Source organism: Pimephales promelas, chromosome 1, assembly GCF_988280905.1.
Source record: "Pimephales promelas chromosome 1, fPimPro1.hap1.1, whole genome shotgun sequence".
NCBI classification, from domain to species: Eukaryota; Metazoa; Chordata; class Actinopteri; order Cypriniformes; family Leuciscidae; genus Pimephales; species Pimephales promelas.
Window position 1 is genome coordinate 35,657,498 of NC_142769.1, and position 22,205 is coordinate 35,679,702.

At 38.6% G+C, this 22,205-nt stretch overlaps 2 protein-coding genes across 13 annotated transcripts in view; both read right to left on the reverse strand.

Moving 5' to 3' along the window:
• Positions 1-1,422, reverse strand: part of entrep2 (endosomal transmembrane epsin interactor 2) — a 97,850-nt gene extending 96,428 nt beyond the window's left edge. Inside the window, exon 1 of the mRNA XM_039666883.2 lies at positions 442-1,422. Within this exon, the coding sequence (XP_039522817.2) occupies positions 442-666 (225 nt within the window). The 5' untranslated portion in view covers positions 667-1,422. The remainder of the gene's footprint in view (positions 1-441) is intronic.
• Positions 1,423-3,895: 2,473 nt separating this feature from the next.
• Positions 3,896-22,205, reverse strand: part of tjp1a (tight junction protein 1a) — a 125,780-nt gene continuing 107,470 nt past the window's right edge. For 5 of the 12 annotated variants that reach the window (XM_089129551.1, XM_089129552.1, XM_089129550.1 and 2 more), the window contains 12 exons: positions 21,696-21,906; positions 19,222-19,322; positions 17,132-17,470; positions 15,777-16,001; positions 12,982-13,710; positions 12,809-12,894; positions 11,549-11,752; positions 11,276-11,355; positions 10,437-10,872; positions 9,524-9,741; positions 9,103-9,246; positions 3,896-5,756 (listed from right to left, as the gene is read on the reverse strand). In XM_089129551.1, the coding sequence (XP_088985677.1) occupies positions 5,662-5,756; positions 9,103-9,246; positions 9,524-9,741; positions 10,437-10,872; positions 11,276-11,355; positions 11,549-11,752; positions 12,809-12,894; positions 12,982-13,710; positions 15,777-16,001; positions 17,132-17,470; positions 19,222-19,322; positions 21,696-21,906 (2,868 nt within the window). In that variant the 3' untranslated portion in view covers positions 3,896-5,661. The remainder of the gene's footprint in view (positions 5,757-9,102; positions 9,247-9,523; positions 9,742-10,436; positions 10,873-11,275; positions 11,356-11,548; positions 11,753-12,808; positions 12,895-12,981; positions 13,711-15,776; positions 16,002-17,131; positions 17,471-19,221; positions 19,323-21,695; positions 21,907-22,205) is intronic. The other 7 variants (XM_089129559.1, XM_089129554.1, XM_089129555.1 and 4 more) reach the window with 4 other exon arrangements.

Sequence of the window (22,205 nt, forward strand, 5' to 3'; positions counted from 1 at the left end):
GTCCTGTCTGAAAATCTAACAAGGATGCATTAATGCATACTACAGCCTGTTGAAACAAGTTCACACAGAACATCAGACATTAGTAAAATGCACATGAATGTATCTGATCTCTTTCAATCATTTGGCTTCATTCTGCTGCAAGATGTGGCAATTCACCAAACACAGTATTTTTTTGGTAAGCTCACCTGAGCCCAAGCAATAAAACAGTGAACCCTTCCTCCAGAATTATTCATAGGCCATTTAATTTCGCAGTTGGTGAATATTGTTCCGCAGGCTCTCTTTGATGAGGAGGAGAATTGAATTATAAACTAAGAGTCAGGCGCGCGTGATGTGATTGCTGACTCTGCAGTTACTGGGGTCACAAACGGCGCGTAATATCACCTCTCTGTTCAGGGGAAACGAACAAAAATACACGATGTTTCAAGTATAAAGACAACTTACCGAGAATCCTGCCCAAAAAGGACACGAATGTCTCACCCTCGGAGATGTAGTAAGGGCCAAAGCGGCGAAACTGACAGCCAAAATGAGACTCCCGAGCACCATCTGTGAAACTCCCAGAGAAAGCATGATGCGAGTCCGGGTTCGAAACTCCCTCAGCCGGGAGAGACTGCGGGACAGAGATACTGGGCTCAGAGACCGACCCCTCGGCATTGCACTGACGGGCATGGTCACGACTAAACAGTTTAAATTAACCAAAACTTGGGTTAAATCAGCGGGCTTCGGGATTACAGGACACCTCTGGGTTTAGTCACTCCGACATCCACAAAGTAAAGATGAATGCATAGCGTGTTGCCAAGACGCACAGACCATTATCCCGTTACACGAGGAAGCTCACGATGTCTCACTGTTCTGAGGATAAGTGCGCTGTTTTCAAGCAGGTGTTTTACCGAGCGTTATCCAAAAATCATGTCAATAAGACAAAGAGATAAGCTTTGCGAAGAAGAGCGCTGAATGGCCCTCTTCGAGGAAAAATGCACGGGATAGGTGATCCATCAAATCCGTTCACAGCAGTGACAGTCCGTTAATGAAATACCTCACGGCTCCGAACTGAGAACATCGTATTCAATGAGAACGAAATTCGCATCTATCGCGCCTATGTAGGTACGCGTTGCGTATGACGCGTTTCCAACCTCCGACTCCAGTGTAGAAATGTTCGCTCGGTCTTTGCGTGCAGCCGCAGCCTCGCGCTGGTAGTCTATCAGTTGGAGGTGTGTGTGTGCGAGCGAGCAGGTGCTTGTGTAGAGGAGGAGGAGATCGGACTGACGTGTCGCCATATGTAGATTCAGATGGATGTGGGCAACGAACTCGCTTTTGGAACCATAAAAGCCGCGAATAGATGATATGAGTCTACTTAAACTTACTTCTTCATATTGTTACTTTTCATTAAACTCGCTTGTTTAAGACAGAACATATGCCATTTAAGCAATGCCACTGGAAAAAAAACCATAGCCTATATTTAGAAGTCATTGTGAGCGCCATGTTTCATATAAATTAAATAAACGAGTACTTGGTATCCGGTAACTTAAGTTTCAGACCAAAATCGGATAATTTAATTTGTTGTGTGTGTGTGTATTCTTCGATAAAAAGCCATCACGGTCCGTCCGTGCCATGGCTCTGGTCCGTGCCACCACCGAGCAACGCGCAAACTGAAAGCAGGTCTGGAGCCACGTGTGTGAGTGGAGCGGAGCGAGAGTTCACGTCACCAGATCAAGGCGTTCTGTTTTGATTCTACTGGAGTTCCTTTCCGGGTTTTCCATTTCTCACAGCGAGAGAAACCCGTTCTGATATCATGGGGCGACGACGGGGTTTCTCGGTGGACAAATTTATTTTACTCTGCGTCGATTTGTGAGATAAAACACCGACGTTTCGACTAAAAAACAGCTCTGCAGTCTGCACTGACCTAACTTACTCGTGTTAGTTAAATCTCAATTAACAGCACAAGTGACCCAATGCTTAGTATGCTTGAAATCGAAAAATGTTTATTTCCGGCCAATCACATTTGAGGACCGGAAAAAGTTATACGTCATACATTTTTTTTTTTTTTTTTTTTTTTTTTTTTTACAAATTTTAATCCAAATCAGTACATGACCAAAATTTAATGTACGTTTGGGTTTTCCATTTCTCACAGCGAGAGAAACCCATTCTTGCTATTATGGGGCGACGATTTGATTTTCCAAAACTGGGTTTCTCGGTGGACAAATTTATTTTACTCTGCGTCGATTTGTGAGATAAAACACCGACATTTCGACTAAAAAACAGCTCTGCAGTCTGCACTGACCTAACTTAGTTAAATCTCAATTAACAGCACAAGTGACCTAATGCGAAATCGAAAAATGTTTATTTCCGGCCAATCACATTTGAGGACCGGTGTTGTGCCGAATTTCGACCCCCGCCAAATTATTACCCCCCTAGTATTGGTAGGTTTAGGATTAGTTGTGGGGGAGGGGTTAAGATTAGGGGCGGGGTTGGGATTAGGCAATCAGGTACTGACTTCAACGAGGGGGGTAATAATTTGGCAGGGGGTCGAAATTAGGCACAACACCTGAAATTTGTTTTTTGTTTTTTGTTTTTTTTACAAATTTTAATCCAAATCAGTAACATGACCAAAATTTACTTGTACGTTTGCACGAAAATATAGTATTAATATAGTATGTATTTTACAAACGAACTGTGTAGTATGCATTAAAATGCAGATTGTTCTTATTTCATGTGAACATTTTGCATGGCTGGAGTAAATAGCCACATTACCAGACCTGTTGAGCCTGTAAAAAATGTCAATGTCTGTCAACGCTTAAACATGTCATAATATACAACGGCCATATTTGGTAGGCTACATGTAATATTTACAGGGTCTATAGTAAATATAGCCTATCTGTAAGATAACTGTCTCACATATCACACGTAAACATGTCAGCAGTCACATTTTTTAACAGAGGAAAACTACAGCCACATTTTCAATAATTAAAGGGATAGTTCACTTTGAAATTAATTTTTGATATGTTATAGCTTACCTCAAGGGCATCCAAGATGTAGGTGTCTCCGCAATGGTTTCAATTTTGATAGTTTTAGGTCTAACCTGTCTTGTCTGTCAGTCATATTTATATGACTATAATGCAGGTCTGGTCACCACCTCAAAGAGCATGCACAGAGAAGTCCAAATTAAACATGATTTAATGACTCGGACCAAAGCGTCCACGGTGTAAGATTGGACTGTGGTTCCAAAACGTAAAGTTTTCTCACACAAACTGCTCGTTTCGACTCTATCAAATGCTTTTTGAGGTGGTGACCATACATACCTCCATTATATGACTGACAGACAAGAACGGTTTGACCTAAAAATATCAAAATTGAAACTACTGCGGAAACAACGACACCTACATCCTACACCTAATCTAAAACATACCAAAACATGAATTTGAAAGTGAACTATCCCAGGCTTTAACTGACTGATATTTTATAGATTTGATTTAAATCTACTTCCACATGAAACAAAAAGTTCAAAGTTTGTTTTCTTCAGTTAAAAGAGGAATAATATTATTATTATTAATAGTATTTCTTTAAACAAGGCATGCTGTTTCATTTGGGTATTAATGGAGTAGAAGTGATCATTTAGCTGGACTTGATTTAACCATCGAATAAAGGTACAGTAATATTAAAATCAGTTTTACAATGGCCAGACGCAATGAACGTTGTGAATGAATCTGGCAGTAAAGCATTTGCGCCATCTGCAGGCCATCAAGTGTCACTACACACTATTCCGCAGTCAGTGTGCTGTCGCAATGAAACATTTTGAAAGTCACCTTGCTCCTTTGCAACGGCAAACTGCATTTTCTGTTAAGTCATTTTTATATTGCACCAACAACTACGGAAAATCCCTAATAAAATGACACCAATGTATTTTAAAAATGATTTATTTTTTTAATACAGTGGCAAACTGGAAATTGTGTTGAAAAGGGAACAAACTCTGCCACATGTGAGTCGCTAATGACCAGTCAAAGCTGTGTTATAATGTCTAAAGAAAAAAGAAGTCTTCCGGTGTGCCATAATAAATCTATTAGTACAAAAATACATTTCAGGACACACAATGTAGCATCCAGTATCACAAATAATGCATGAACACATTTCAAGCACACCGTTTAAAAGAAACAGGTTTTGAGAATAGTTTACATCAAGCACTTTTTGTAAATAAAGAATAAAAAGATGGTTATTGTTAAAAACCACTTACGTTTAGTGTGTATCTGTAGAAAATGTGATATTATTACTGCCAAGTACACGTTCCAAGGCTCAAGGGTAGAACCAAAATACAAAGACAACAGTTTTAATTTCATTCATCCTCTTTTATAAACGGTTTCCCCCTTTTAAGTTTTATACAAAATAATAAAGACATACAAAAAAGAGTCATTTACAAACCAAAAATGAAGGCAATATGCTAGCTTTATGTACAGCCAATCGATATCCGTCCTCCCGTCTTTTATTTGTGTTTCTCTTTAAAAGTCATGTGCATAGCAGATAAAAAGAGAAAACCTGTTCTTAGACTTCACGCTGTTCATGTGCGCAACACCCATGTTTATTTCTACAGCGGGTTGACAAAAATGGCAGAGAGACAACTTCAGTTTCTTCATAATATATCTTTAGAACAACTTAGCAAAAAGAAACCAAAAAGGTTTTTGTTATTGAAAAAAGTGTGTCGTTTCAGATAAGGCATCACTGCTTTAGATGGAGTGTTTGAGAGAGAGAGGGAGAAAGAGGGAGTGAGGAAGAATCTGGAAGAGAAAGAGGGGAGAGGAAAGAGCAGCAGTCTTCACACCTGAGTCAAAGCACATGCATAGATCTCGACACAGCAGGAATGTTCCAGTGCTCAAGTTCACAGGTCTGTGAGGAGGCTAGTGGTGTCTACAAAGGAGCCATTTAAAAAAGGTGAGCCTTAAGTGACGTGTCCTTGGCTAGAAAATTTCATACGGTATAGTCTTCATATGCCAATTCTCTCCGACTCTTTCCTGAAAGCTCGTATCTAGCAATGAATCCTGCACCTTGACATGATAAAAGTCATGAGGAAATGTGTCAGATGTACACTTCGACTGCTCGATTGAAAATCCTAAAACTAGAATTCGATATTCTAGAAAAGTTGCACTATACATTATAATCATAACGGTATAGTGTGCATACTATATAAAGTGAAAATACATTTGCAGATGTATATAGTCTATACGTGTAAGTAGCCTAGGCTGAATGGAAGAACCTAATACATCCTTTAAAAAATATACACAAGTTGTGTGTCGCAAAATATTACAGTTGGCTTACAGTGTGAATATTAATTGGTCAGTGGCACAGAGCATGCAGTCCATCGATGGTTAATGTCTGTTTTTGTTATCCTCGAAAGCCTTTAAAAGCACTTTAAAAAAAAGAAGTGAAAGATAAAGCAAACGTGAAGAGGACGATGAGGAGATTAAAACAGCACTTCATAGAATGTAACCCTCCCTCCAGTCTCTGAGGTTACCGTAAACAAAGCCAGAGCACAGTCAGGAGACCCTTCATTTAGTGTAGCATAGTGCGTAGCCTTCATCTTGTGTGTACTGTATGTATGAGTATGTGTGTGTGTGTTCATAAGGGGGAAGGTCCTCTCTTTTAAACTGGTTCCACATTCAGTAAAGGTTGCCCTCCTCAGAAATGGTCAATAAGCACAGACACACAGTTGGCTCCAACCAGGTAGTTGGGATCTCCTGGGAGTGATTTGTTCTGCCAACTCTTAGGATCACCTGGATAAAGAACAGAAAATGCAGATGAATATGACTGATGAATTTGAGAGTAAGATCAATCACCACATTCATAAGTTTGGGATCAAACTATTTATTCAGGAAGGACTTTTATTCTGCAAAGATGCATTAAATTGATCAAAAATGACGATAAAGACTTTTACTTTGTTACATAAAAATATGTTTCAAATAAACACTGTTCTTTTTGACCTAATTATTTAATAATTCTAAAAAAAAAAAATAGCACACAGCACTGTTTTCAACATTATTAGGACCACGTGACACTGAAGACTGGAGTAATGATGCTGAAAATTACCATCACAGGTATGAATTACATTTGAAAATAAATTAAAATAGAAAAGTTATTTTAAATTGTAATGATATTTCACAGTATTATTGTTTTTACCGTATTTTTAGATCGAATAAATGCAGCTTTGGTGAACATAAGAAACTTCTTTCAAAAACATTTTTAAAAAATCTTGCCGACTCCAAACTTTTGAACAGTCGTGTACGTATTATACATCACGTATATGCAATGAAATGACAGAAAATAAAATTGAATTAAACCTTAAATTAAGCCACATGCATGCTTGTTTTCTAGTCAGACCCACGATTCTAAAGCCAACAATACTAAAGATGTAGCGTAAAACAAAACACACATTTTGACAAACTTAAAATTCTAAACAAGGTGCATTATTTTTTAGTATATTTCAACAGCTGTGTCAGTACAATATTGTGCAATTTTAACTATTGTTCTCTTTGGTTTGCATGAGGAAAAAGAGACGAGAGTAGCAGGGCGCTCTGAGATAAGACAGGCTCTCAGCATGCGTTATTTGTTCTGATAGAGATAATCAGCAGAGCCAGAGCAATAACCAATACGCTCATAGACTAAAGTGCTGTAATGCATAAGAACAAGGTTGTTTTTTCATTCATCAAGGTGAAGTGTGCAATTTCGGTACCACTAGCGGCACCAAACAGTGTGCATGGGGACAAACAAACTGTTCTGTTTAGTGGTTTTATGGTTAATAAATTGCGCACTTTATTTTCAAAATTGAAAAAAAAAAAAAAAAATCATAATTTTTTTGCTCATTTATAGAGGACCTCAAGATTTCAGTGTTCTTTTGCACTCTAATGTGAACTCCATCAGAACAACTTATGTGTTAAAGTAGTTAGATAAACGTTCTCTTTCCAAGCGAGTGCAGGAGAATTTGCCTTGAACTATGGATAAATGATGGCCTTGTTTTAAAATATACAGATTGGTTTGGATGAGGCAGGAATCTTCAATCGGTCCACTGCACATTCAGAACGAGAGGTTAATACAGGGTGGTCTGAGGTTTAAGAGTTATATAGAGACAAATTAATGAAACAAGAGAGTGAGAAATTAAGACCCAGGGGAAAACATTTGCTGATCTCCATTAGCGGGACGAAGGCAATTCCAGCATCTCTGCATATTCAGACATTTGGGTGGCTGTGTGAGAATCAGTTCAATACACAAATAATATTATGAGTGATAGTAATATTATGATTAATAGATGAGAATTGCCATTGGCTAATTCATGAAATCATGAGACTCAAATGAAGATGGCAAACAACCTATTTTGTCAACGTGCATTTGTAGATCTCTGATTATTTAACTAACCTTGAGGGAGAAATTGAGTGATCAAGAGAACAAAAAGGCCCATGAAATGAATCTGTCCAGTGAAAACTACTCATGCTGAACAAAATGCTAAATTTGTTGGGCCTAGCAAAATACAAACCATCTGCCAAAACAAATTTACTTTCTCTAATGCAAAATATCAATTCAGTAAAATATAATGGATATGTTGTCATTCACTAATGGAACAATTATTTATTTTTAAAAAATTCCAATTTGTCCATTTTTTTTCTTAGTTTTAACATCCAGTTCCTTTTATGGAAAATCTAAATGTGTAACATGTATTCCCTTGTAGAATATACACTACCGTTCAAATGTTTGGGGTCAATTTAAAATAACTGTTTTCTATTTCAGTATATTTTAAAATGTCATATATTCCTGTGATGGCAAAGCTGAATTTTCAGCAGCCATTAGTCCAGTCGTCAGTCAAATGATCCATTAGAAATGCTGAATAATAATACTTTTGTGGAAACATTTTACTTTGATGAATAGAAATATCTTTGTAATATTATAAAAGTATTTACTGTCACTTTTGATCAATTTAATGCATCCTGTCTGAATAAAACTATGAAAGTATGACCCAAAACTTTTGAACAGTAGTATAATGTGCATGTATCCAAATACCTAGATGATGGAAATAATAGATTTATTGTAATGTAGGGTGAATTATCACACCCGGTTTTAAAAGAGACACTTGGTTTAATTAGACCTTAAAGGGATACTCCACCGGTTTTTCATATTAAACTGTTATTCCCTTAACTAAGACGAGTTGATGCATACCTCTGTCGTCTCAATCGCTCTAGCGCGTGAGACACTTTCATAGCACTTAACTAGCCCAGTTCATTCAATATGGGCCAAGCAGAGAAGCGACCAAACACTTCCACGTTTTCCCTATTTAAATACAGTTACTCGAGTAGTGTAACTCGATCTAGGACGGTGACAAAATAAAATGTTGCGCTTTTCTAAGCGTGTAAAGTGGATAACTATATTGTATGGCGGAATACCACAGCAAGTGCTTGGGAGCACTTCGACTCGGCGCATATTTATCTATGGACTCGGCACAATAATAACATCACTCCGGAGAGTGAGGGGGGGAAGAGGACTTTTCACGAGTGATGATATTACTGCGCCGAGTCGAAGTGCTCCCAAGCACTTGCTGTGGTATTCCGCCATACAATATAGTTATCCATTTTACACACTTAGAAAAGCGCAACTTTTTATTTTGTGTCACCGTTCTAGGTCAAGTTACACTACTCGTGTAACTGTATTTAAACAGGGAAAACGTGGAAGTGTTTGGTCGCTTCTCTGCTTGGCCCATATTGAATGAACTGGGCTAGTAAAGTGCTAACAAAGTGTCTCGCGCGCTAGAGCAATTGAGTGAGAGAGGTAAGTATCAACTCGTCTTAGTTAAGGGAATAACATAGTTTAATATGAAAAAAAAAAGCGGTGGAGTATCCCTTTAAATAAACCACATAAATGAATGAGCGGACTGGAATTAGTGAGTGAGATAAGCTAAATGACTCAAATATTAGTCATATTTAGTGGTATAATACTGAAAAGAAATGTTAATAAATGACTGGTCATATGGAGGTGTGAATAAGAAAATGCATAATGGAAAAAAAAGGCCCACAACCAAACAAGTTGTCACAAAGCCATCCCAAACGACCCCAAAAGGACAGAGAGAGGACAGCGTACCCGACGAGGAGTCGGAGGATTTTAGAGCAAAAGACCAACCATCAGGGGTCATAGACGCACAGTGAGGTAGGCGGAGCTCCACTGGCTTCAGGAACTTCAGACCGTGAGGACCACACATCACCAGAGGACTCAGCAGAGTTTCACCTGGAAATAAAAACTCTTTCCTTTAGCATTTGCTCTATACTCAAGCACATAACTGTATATGAAAAGACAATGTTTCTCATAAAGCTACAAATGTAGTACTGATAAGCTCACTTGCATTTTGAGTACAGGTCAATTCATGTATCAATTTCTGTATCAAACTTTAAAAAATAATCAGTCTCATCTAATGCCGGATTACCAGGTTTCTTTCACAGAACAGAAAAAAAGACAAAAATGTCAGAATCTTCTGACCACCGAGTTAAAGAGATGCGTGACTGACCTTTCTCTTTGTCCAGAGGAGGCAGGATGCTGTTATCCCGACACACTTTGAAGTAAATCTCTTGCTCCACGCCATCAGGAATCGCTCCCTGAGGGATGATGATGCTCACCCCCGTCTCAATGGAGCTCAGAACCCCACCGTTGGAGTTGAAGATGCCCCGCGCCGTCGCCACCACTGTGTGGCTGTCATCATCATCGTCGTCCTCCAAAGCACTCGGGCTGGAAAGAGGAAAAAGAAAAAAAGATAAACCTACTTTTTGACTCCTCTGATCTTTATTTATTTATTTTTTTAAATATAAAAAAAAAAAATATGAAAATTAAAATTATTTAAAAAAAAATAATATATATATATATATATATATATATATATAACAGAAAACAATATCAGTAGACAAATATCTAGTTCTACTGATTGTAATGTTTTTCTGTTTTGTGTCCTACATTTAGTAACATAAAATAACTTTATGAATTAAGTAATATCTAATTTACTTCATGTTATAGTTTTAGCACGAAAAAAAAAGTAAGCTCGACAATTATGGAGCTGGAGCTAGAGCTACGTGTGACCTGCCCATGATGTGCGAGCTACTGTCTTGTATGTGTGTGTGTTACAATGCAGCGGCAGATTCGTTTAAAACCGTAATTAACTTATTTGTACAAAAAGCTGCTTAAAAAGTGCATTCTTCCATTTCTTTTGGAAACAGAGCATAAAAGTGTACTTCAAAGATTTCTTATACGGTTGGCCTCTATAGGCCATGGTCAGCAACTAGTCGACATCAATCTTAAAGCATCATAGCAGAGTATTAAAGTCGACTTGTCTGTGTAACCCCTATGATCTTCATGAATATGAATGTTTCAAAATATCAAATTATGATGAATAATGTCAATGACAATTACGGAGCTAGTTTCTAGTGTACCTGACAGGTATTGCCTTGGGTACAGCGTTGATGTTGTTCTGCTGGTATTTCGGTTTCTGGTCCATGGTGCGGGTGAAGGTGTCCAGGCCGCTGTCATGGTCTGTCGAGTGGGATGAGCTCTGTGGTTTGGCTGTGGTACTGATAGGAGCTTTCACATTATCTTTCTTATTTTGAGAGTCATTAGGCAAGAGGTTGTGGTTGAACTTGGGGCTGTCAAACTTGCGTTCGAAGGGCCTTGCAGAGGTGGTGTACGGCTTGGGCACAAAACGGTTGTAGCTGGACGTGGCAGTGCTGTTGGTCTTTGGAGGCTCACCGGTGCCGTTAACAGGAGATTTCTCCGGGAAGCTTTTCTGAGGCAGGTAGGTGCTCTGAACTTTGTCTTCATGACTTGGAGGCTTCACTTTGGGAGATCCGTGTGGGTCTAGCGGTGGGGTCGCTATGGGTAAGAGGAAGTATATGTGAATAAGTCTCTTACTGTATGTTCACCAAGGCTGTATTTATTTGATTAAATATAGTAATACTGTGAAATATTATTACAATTTATAACACATTTCCATTTTAAAAATAATTCATTCTTCTGATGGCAAAGCTGAATTTTCAGCAGCCATTACACCAGTCTTGTCTCATGATACGTCAGAAATCATTCTAATGTGCTGATTTGGTGCTCAAGAAACAGTTCTTATTATTATCAATGTTGATAACAGCTAGATTAATATATTGGGGAATTTTGGAAACCATGATAAATTTCTTCCAGGATTATTTGATCCATAGAAAGTTAAAAAAAAAAACAGCATTCTTTATACACATATATTATTATTTTTATTCTTCCATTCACTTACCTGCAGGTTTAGGCAGGGTCGGGGGTGGGACAGCTGGGTTGGCTGGAGCAACAGGGTTGATCTTCTCCACTGACTCTGTCCTGTAGCAGACAGACAAACAAACAATAAAGTCCAGATTCAAAGTCAGATGCCATCTAATTTTATGTTACAAATTCTAGGAAAAATGATAATTTATTTGCCAATATCCACATTTCTATAAATACACAAAATCTGGTGAAATAACAACATAAAGCAGAGTTGTATTTTTGTATGGTCAAGTATTTGATCGTGTACCTGGGGTAGTACCCTGGTTGGGTCTGGGGTTGGACTGGCTTGATGGCAGGTGTCAGCTGTGCGGAGGGTTTGCTATCAAAGCTTCGGCGGTCGAAGTAAGACAGCTGTTTCCTGTAGTACTCCTCATCCTCATCAGGGTCATTGTTATTCGAGCGAATGATATCATCTGCTGCCTTAGGGTGGGGCTGCTGTGGCTCTGGAGATCTGACAGATCAAAGAATCATGTGTACCTTAGTTGCAGCAATAATTTCAATAAAAGTGCCCTAATATAATCAAATGTGCTGAATAATATTTTTGTGGAAACCATGATACAGGATTCTTTTTCTGAATAGAAAGTTTAAGATAAAAACAGCATTTATTTGAAATTGAAATGTCTGTAAACATTGTAATGTTTTGGTTACAAAAGTGTTCTTTATGTAGACACAAAAGATGTTTGTGGCTGCAAATGTATTGATTTTAAAGGGTTAGTTCACCCAAAAATGAAAATTCTGTCAGTATTTACTCACCCTCATGTTGTTCCAACCCCGTAAGACCTTCGTTCATCTTCGGAACACAAATTAAGATATTTAAGATATTAAGATCGCTCCTGCATACAGTCCATAGGCTTCTTGAGGGACTGGCTCTTGCTGTCCCCGAAAAGTCATTAAAGACATTGTTAAAATAGTCCAAGTGACTACAGGGGCTCAATCTTAAGTTTATCAAACGACGAGAACACTTTTGTGCGCAAAAAACAAAAATAACGACTTTATTTCAACTATTCGTTTATTTCTCCCTCTGCGCGAGTCAGGTTACTAGTTTAATAGCGTAAGCTTCTGTTATTGTACGTCACACGCATCACACACACATGACCAGCGTCGGCCAATAGTGAGCCTACGTGTGACGTAGCTCTACGCAATCACACTACCTTAACTGACTACAGGCCCATGGAGAAGGAAGTGAATAGTTGAAATAAAGTCGTTATTTTTGTTGTTTTTTTGCGCACAAAAGTGTTCTCGTCATTTGATAAACTTAAGATTGAGCCCCTGTAGTCACTTGGACTATTTTAACGATGTCTTTAATGACTTTTCGGGGACAGCAAGAGCCAGTCCCTCAAGAAGCCTATGGACTGTATGCAGGAGCGATCTTAATATCTTAAATATCTTAATTTGTGTTCCGAAGATGATTGAAGGTCTTACGGGGTTGGAACAACATGAGGGTGAGTAAATACTGACAGAATTTTCATTTTTGGGTGAACTAACCCTTTAAGTGCTAGTTCATTACCTAAAGGCCTTCTCTTGGTCCAGGTTACTTAAAGAATTGGCTTTGGGCACAGAGGCAGCGCCAGGTTTAGGCACCATGTCCACAGGCTAAGGGAAGCAGAAAAAAATTACCTTAATTATTCAGTCTGTTGAGTGTATATTTAGTGAGAAGAAATACGGACTACACCAACTCACCCGAATACCAGAGTTTGTAGACTCTTTTGCTCTGTCCACAGACACGGATCGCTTGTTCTCAAATATCTTAACCCTTGTGAGCACGGACTGGGGCTTCATGGCTGGGTCTTCCTCTGCCTCGGCTGGAGGAGGAAGTTCATGTTCTGCTGTAGGTGAGAGGGACTCCGGTTTGTGAGGGGACACAGAGGTCTCCGAATTCATGTAGGCCCTCTGTGGTGGTTGAGCGTAGGAAGGTCTCTGGGAGGGGTCGTAGTACTGTTGTTTGGGGGGCTCAGGGGAGCGGGAGGTGGCTTGAGTGTGAGGAAGTGGTTCTTGGTTGTACTGTGGCCGCGCAAGGGGTGGTTCGTCGTGTCGGACCGGTGCAGGGCTAGGTTTGCCATAACGAGGTCGACCCGTGTCGTAGCCCGTATCGTGCCGCGTCTTAGGGTGACCATACATGTGGTCTAGACCATCCTCGTACGGCATATGAGGGTCGTATCCAGAGGTGTGGTCATACGGAGCCCATTGCTCATCATACGGAGGCACGCTGTTTTCAAAATGTAGGTGAGGGTCAAAGTTACGAGCCTTTGATTCCATGTAGCCCCCATCATAGCGACTGGGCTGGTGGTCGTAATCTCTGTATGGCTTGTCTTCCTGGTAGAGGGGCTGCTGGGGGTTGTAGTTGGGCTGCATAGGGTTTTGGCTCACCTGCATCTGCTCGTTGGTTCGGTAGATATCCTTCTTGTACATCTGTTGATAAAGGCAAAGCAGGAAAATTATGAACAAACTGTACAAAGAACTATACATTAAACTCAAAACCACAGCAATCAATTGAATTGAATGAAACGACAGAAACCAGAAGTGATTAATATTCGGATTAAAAGTTGAAGAATGAAGCACAGAGTCAGCAGAGAGACCTGCAATAGAGGAAGACTCAGAGTGGGCAGTTATTGAACAGGTCAAATGGAGGCAGCCATTACACAGTTTCAGAGTTTAAGAAAGATAAAATGACTCATGACACGCCAAGCTGCAAAATCATTGGGGTAAAAATCAGCCAGAAAAAAGTCCCACTGAAAAAGAAATCTACAAAAAAAATTTGCTTCAAAAAATAAAATGTATTTTGAGAAGTAGCCTTTTAGGAACCAGCAGCTAAAATTTAGGATAAATAACCAAAATAATTGTTTTTAAATTAAACATACTGTTGATGAAAATATAAAAAGAAAAAAAAATATGAAAAGATTATTAAAGTAGAATGATCTAACAGGGGTTAAACGACTTCAGTTTTTTTTTTTTTAAATCGACATATATGTGATTAAAGTCGAGTTGACGTTGAATAGTCGCTGATGGCATCATTAATGAAGAAATAAGCTTTAACCTCCAGCTGAGACTCGAACGTGGGTTACATTTATATGAATGCATTAGTGAGAGAGGGATTACGTGTGAAATAATTCTACCTGGCAGCGTCTCTCTAGTAATAGTAAAGTTGTGGGTTTTAGTTACTAGGAAATATATGCTAGAACTTTTTAGTTTCTAAGCTATTTTATTGGTGAATCGCAGAACAGTGTTGACAATACATTTTGGCGCTACCGAGTGTACAAGTGATATGCCCGTGATGTGCAAGCTACTGTCTTGTATGTGTGTGCTTTACAATGCAATTACGGATTTGTTTAAAACAGCAATTAACTTATTTGTACAAAAAGCTGCTTAAAAAGTGCATTTTCCCGATAAATTTTAAGCTTACACATGGTATATTCAAACATAACTTGTCATGCGCTCTAGGAGTAAGCATTTATTTGTCATTTTAACTGTTGGAAACGGAGCGTAAAAGTGTACTTAAAAGATTTCTTATACTGTTGGCCTCCATAGGGCATGGTCAGCAACTAGTCGACATCAAGCTTAAAGCATCATGGCAGAGTATTAAAGTCGACTTGTCTGTGTAACACCTATGATCTAAATGAATATGAATGTTTCAAAATATCATATGATGAATAATCTCAAGGATTGTTCCATTATAACAAATGCTTCTACAGGTTTAAATTAATATATAATGTTTGAATATTTAGTTTAATTTCGAGCCCGTGCAGAGCATGCAGGGGAGAAAAAAAGGTAATTAGTTTGTTTCTTAATTCTTGGCCATAATATGCATTTTTTTGTTCTATAATTTAATTTTCTACTTTCTATTGAAATATTTTTGTTGACTAAAATTAGATGCCATTTTAACATAAAATTGCTGAATTAAGCAATATGACATGATTAAAAACAAAAGAATATATATATATATATATATATATAAAGAATATGTTTGTTAGAAGACAAAAACTGGGAAAAAAAAAGAAGAAAAAAACTACAAATGAACACTGTTGTAAAGGGCAAGGCTACCTTTCAAAGTCAATAGGAGGGGGGAAGATTCACTGTTTAAATCTAAATAAAGATCAATTTAATAATTAAATCAGTTTTCTCACATTCATTGCACCACTAGCATTTTCTAACTCTACTTCAACAGGCAAAAGACTTGAAAAATAAACCCATGCAAAAGTAGGCAAGCAACAGTGGGGACCTGGGCTTGCCCAAAGATTCATGAACTATATGATCTGATGCACAAGGCCTCTATCATACCCACTGTTGTTTATAAACACACATACACACAATCACAGAGAGAGAACAGACGCTCTCATATATAAGCACACAGCGCACATGCAAGAGCTAGAGGAAAGCACCGCAGCACACAGGCAGGGCAGACGGCGATAAGAGAGGGCACCGGGCTCGGGCGTTAAGAGGGCCGGTTTCAGTCCAGAGCGGGGTGGCTAGCGAGGTACCTTGGACTCTGACCCAGGTTGTCCAGATTGGTTGGGGTCGGGAGACGGGGGTTGAGCTAGCTCAGGGGCAGGTGGGAAGAGAGAGCCAGCCTCTGGGCTGAAATCCCCCTGAGTGAGGGTGACCGGGAGATCCTTGGCACTCAGGGCCCCTACATTTACATGAACAGCAGGGGGCGCTGTCTCTGCCAGCGGCTCAGGCTGCGTTGGGAGAGCAGCCTCTGCTTTCTGTGAAGGTGTTCAAAAATGTTTAATACATGCGGTCAAAGCTCACCACTGCACTTCAGCTGTGATTCTCTTCTCTCTCACCTGACACCAGTACTGTTCTATTAAGGCAATGTTCCAGATTCAATTGATGTTAAGCTCTATTGACAGCACTTGTCTATAAAAAATGTATCTTAATTGGCTGATATTGCATATTTGACCTTTGCTGTCATCTAATCTTTAAAAACACTAATAATGTATTAACACTGTTAAATACGACATTTAGCAAAAAATAAATAAATAAACCTGTACATTACATTCAACAGTCATCTGAATTTCATAAGAAATATGCATTGCATGATTACATGCTTATTACTGAATTTTTTAATAACAATGCATCTCTTTTAAAGTATTTCAAGGCCTACTGCCCTTCCTCTGTCAGTGCCTTAACTGCTAAGGTTATGCCACAAATGCTGTTCACACAGCTTAACTTGTACTGAATTAGGAACATCCCACTAACATACAGAATAGGATGATTTTGGGAACCATGTCATGTAATAATTTGCAACTAAACCAGGTTCTATTTTTACTGTAAGTCTGATGTCAGTTTAATTCTACAGTACAGTACAATGTTTTGGCTCTTGTAATACAAGATCTAAGACACTTTTGATATCATGGTGGCCACTGGACCAATATAGATAAATACATTCACAGTTAAATATTTAACACTGGAATTCCATCATGCACATAATACTTTCTGGTAATGACATCATTTTGCATGACATATAAGGGGACAGCTAGACCACAAGGATGGGGTAATCGTTACACATTCTTAAAGATACAACGTCCTCACTTTCATTTCCATTGTGATCATATTGAGATAAGAGTCACAGCATCTACGTGAAGTATAACAGCCGAGCCATATTTGTCACACACACACACGCGCGCAGACTTTCACACAACTACACGCTCACAAATACATATAATAAATACGTGGCAACAATTATTACTTGGTCATTGTCACTTCTCTAGTACTGCAATGTACTACGTTTTTTTAAAGCATTCCTCCATCAAAAGCGCCGCTAGAACACTTTTCTCACGCACACCACGGCCTCCAGACAACAGGGAAGGCGTACGGCTCGTAGAAACGCTACCTGCTGAGGTGCAGGGGCCTTGAACCCTGCTGGGTCGATGCGGTTCAGCGGTTCAGGCTGGTACCCTCCATATCCAGGAGGTTCCTGGATGACGGGCAGGTCCTCCCGGACAGGCTCAGAGGAGCGTGTGATGGCGGGCTCGCTTGGGGGTCCAACCTCGTCGTTCAGGGTCTCGTCTAGTTCCTGGTCCGTGTAGGCTCCACCCTCTGTGTCAGTGTCCTCGTAGTCTGAGGTGTGACGGCTGTCCGTGCTGTACATACTGTACTCGCTACCAGGGGCGGACAGGTAGGACAGACGGTCATCGTGAATGTCCAGATCATCGTCAGGTGCGCCGTCCGCCTACGGAGATTCAGAACACAATGCAAAGAATTCAACAAGAGAGAGAAAGAGAGAAATGAAAGGGTGAACAATTTTGTTGAGAAGGTGAAAGAGAGAAATGACATCATGTAGGTGAAATGTGTAACATTGGGGAATCTAACAAAAATATATAATTTGCAATTATAAAAATAAAGCGTAAATTTTAACAATATTAAAATAATAATTTGATAATTAGGCAAATTTTACAAAACTTTCAGCAATATTTTCAATTATTTATTCTCAATAATATTGTAATATCTCACAGAATTAGTTAGAATTACAATACTATTAATACAATGTTTTAAAAAAACTTAAATTAGCATAAATGAAAGGTAGTACTACAATGAAATATAAATACAATTCAAATAACATTCATTGTAAATAACATTACTGTAATAAGAACATGAGACTGTTATTATGGTATAATTTACATCATATTATAGTATTAATCAATATTTTGAATTAGGTTTTATTTTTATGCTTTCGTTTTAACTTTAGTTTAAGTTTCTAAATGTCTAGTTTATTTATTTGATTTGTTTTATTTATTAATTTTAAAACTTCAGCTTATTTTGTTTCCAAGGCATGGCAACATTTTTAATTTTTAAGTTTTTCATTAAATAGTTATGTTTATATTATAACAGCAATTTGTAATAACAACAACACTAATGTGGGAATGAGCATCTCTCCTTTTTTGCTTATGCTAAAGTAACTTGGTTACGCTATGTTAAGGTTTCCTTGTTACAGTGCAATTATAAATTTAAGTACAGAGTAATATTAATTAACAACATGTACTTACTATACTGTTAGGGTTAAGAATCTGTTTGGTTTAAGGTTAGTTGGATGTATACATAATTCACTATAATTACTCAAGTAAGTACATGTAACAAGAACACTGTAAAATAAACTATTTCCTAAAACCTTTTCCTCACTATGATATTGAGAATTGAGGGGGTGTGCTTCATTTGTCATGAAAACGTTTTCACAAAGTACAAAAAGAAAAACGTTACCTGATTTTAAAATATGGCAGTTTCTGGTACAGGTTTAGATTAACCTTATTATGGTGAAACATCACTATCATAAAACTCATCCACTTGAGAGAAAGAACAGATGCTGATCAAAGAACTATACAGTGGTCAAACATAAGTGTTGTACAGTTGCACAAGAACAGATGCCAGGGAAACTAACAAACTATGCTCTGCAAATACAAAACCATGGACTCAGACAACCAGGAATAAACCCTGTCCCTGAAACCTCAAGCATCTGCTATTGAACTGAATTGGCTCCCTATTAAACATCGTATACATTTTTTTAAAATATTGCTGATTACTTACGGAGCACTAAATGGTTTAGGTCCCCGAGCTCTTTACGCATTATAGTCCTTTTCGCCTATCTGAAAATTCCGGCCAGTTGATATTAATCATACCTAGAATATCAAAGTCGACTGCTGGCGGTAGATCCTTTTCCTATTTAGCACCAACACTTTGGAACAATCTTTGTGAACGGTGTTGTGTAAGCGGCCCACAAGTTAATAACTAATGATCTTCGCAACGGACGTGAATCAATCATAACTAACTTTAGCTGGACAATAACTTATGCTGTTGTAAAGCCCAAACAATCTGTTACAGCAATTTCTATTAGAACTGTAAAGTTTCTTTGAAACAATCTATACTGTTAAAAGCGCTTTATAAAAAAAGGTGACTTGAATCACAGTGGAAAAGTTCAGTGAAACTCACCTTGCCCTCTGAGACCCACACCAGCTGGTTCTGCTGCTGCTGAATGGTCTCCTTCAATCCTCCATACCATCCATCATTCATGTTGTTCATGTTAATGGTGGCTAGAGGACAGTGACAAGAAGGAAGACATCAAATCACTCAAGAGAGATTCCAGCTAAGACAGGTTTTTTGCAACAAAAAAAAACACACAAAAAAAACAATAAGCTCAAAAAAATTAAAAACAAAACAAAACTCCTCAATGTCTGTAGCATAAAACCACTCATTTATATGCTCATTAATTCATCAAAAGATGGATCATTGTTGGATTCTCTTTCTCTTTATGACTGGGCAAAGTTATCTTTTTGCCAGTTACATTTACATTTATGAGGCTTTTATTCAGTGATATACAAATGAGGAATGATACAGTATGACACAGCAGCCTTTATTGAGCTCAGTGAGATATATTGTGTGCCTTTCTTATTGCTGCCATAGCAGATCCCATCATGTAATTTAATGTGATGTACAGTTTTATGAATAATTATTCAAAGTTATTTCTGTCAACTACATTTTTAAATTCACTGTGTGGGGTGCTTTGTGTGTGTCTGTTAATCAGACGAGACGTGATGGAGTATGATGTGACTGGGTTCATTTATTTCATTATTTAAAGGTTCTCAAAGCGATCCTGGGTGTTGACGTTCGAATATTTTCAAACAAATCGGAGCTAGACCCTCCCTCCTCCGCATCTCATCTCCTCCCCCTCCCTTCCGTGCTTCCTGAAATAATTGTGAACGTGCATAGTTCTAGCTAATTATATCCTTGTGTGGGTTTGGCGAACATAAGCGTCAATTTAGAAGAAAAAAAAACAATTTAACGTTACCCACCTGTCAAGCAAAAATAGAGCAACCTGAATGTCGGACTGGAAGCCCTTCTGCCGCCGGAGTTCTCGCCATCGTTCAAAAGCTTTGCTACCGATGTAAATTCGGAACTTCGCACGTTCTTTATACGACTCCTTCTTCTTTTTATGTTCCTCAGAACGACGTCTCTTTGGTCGTGTGTCGGTAATTTTTCAAACTTCCCTCTGATGCTTCTATCTCCTTCACACACACACACCCTTCATGTGCACGCGCACTAACCCCCCAGACCCACCCTCAAATACTTCTTGCCAGTGATTGGCTGGAACACTGTTTGTTAGGTTTCGTGGTCCGGGTAAGACATGATTGTTTTTGTTGCCGTTTGTGGAGCCTGTGGTGTCTACAGAGACTGTGTTTTTTTACAGTGTGTTTAGGAAACAGGCAGCTAGCCGATAGTGAGGAGACGTTTGATGTATGTGACAAAAAATGTTTTGGCCCAGCATCGCTTAGAGAACCTTTAAATAAAAAAAACAACAAGTTTAAGTAAACTATTTATTAGTCATTGATTAAGCCATGTAAATTGTGTTTTAGTGTATATTAATGTGTCAATTTGTGTCTGTATATGTATATCTCGCAGACAGAAAGCAGCATGGTGGAAGATCTCAACTATCAGCGAGGTTATCGCTACCCATGCCAATACCCATTGTTTTTTTAAGAGAAAACACCACCACATACTTTGAATTTACCCAAAATAAATTTAGATTCTGTGCAAACAAATTACAATGAGGTGGGGGTTTTTGCAACAATGTTGAGACAGTTCTGTTCATAACAGTAAAACTGCTGATGAAGAAGTGACAGGTACAAGAAAGTAGCAAGAAAGGTACACACACACACACACACACACACAAGAGAGAGAGTCGAGACCGAGAGATTTCAGGGAAAATTAAGATAATGAAAAGGAAAAGGGAAGTGAAGGTGCAGTTTAAGAAAAAAATTTTTTTATTATTTTGCACAGCCCCAGCCTAAGTTCTCTGTGGTTCCAAAATTTGTTGTGGGTGTATTGGATGTCCTGGATGGGTGTGAGAGCTAAATCAGGCCTAAAGATTTGTCAAGCCCTATCACTACCATCAGCAAACCAACCCTGCGAACCCATCTCTTCAATACCACCACCATACAACCAGTACTACTATTCGGAAGTGAGACACGGTCTCCTACAACAAATGAACAGAAACTCACTGTAACTGAAAGAGCAATGGAATGAAGGCAGCTCAAATTCACATGAAGAGATAAGATTACAAATAACTGTTTGCGGGATCAAGGGTGAAAGATGCGAGCAAGAAAAAGCACCGATGGGCTTGGCATGTAGCTCACTCAGACGCCCACTAACACGATGGTCAGATTCCCTAAAGAAGAGCTTTTGACGAAACCTGGACCCACACAGCCAGAGACAGACACAAGACACAGATGGAACAAATGTTGTGACATGCATCATCTACCGGAATGATTGATTACAGGCCAAATAAAGAATAATATATATATATATATATATATATATATGTTACTTAAACTAACACCATCAAGCGTAGGGTCTTCTGCTAACAATAAAGAATAAAGAATACAACATACAAAAACATCTGTGTTTACCTGTGAAGAGATGGTGGTTGTTCTTTCTCAGTTTGAGTGCACGCTCATGGAGTTTCCTAGCACTCTTCCTAGACTCAGGACACAGTCTAGTCCTCATGGTCTTCACGCCCTGCTTACTGTCAGGATTCAGGAACACCACGATAGGATACCACTGAGCATAATTCAGCCGATCCACTGCATTAGGAGTAATGTCCAACACTGCATGCTTGTCCTACAAAAAAACATTAAAAAAAAAAAACACCTCTCACTGATTTCATGGAGTCTCAAGAAATTGTGTTGTACCATAATCCACCAGCAGGAGGCAGTAGTGCCATTCAGAAAGTTCCTGTATTGCACTATGTGCCTTAAACAATTTTGTATGTTAAGTAGGGTTGCCGGGGAGGGGGGGTTCATAATTTGCTAAAAGATATAACCCCTGAAATTATGACTTCTGGTGAATATTGTATGCTATCATACATTATAGCATATCATAACACATAACACAGGCCTATTATTATCTTTAAAATTATT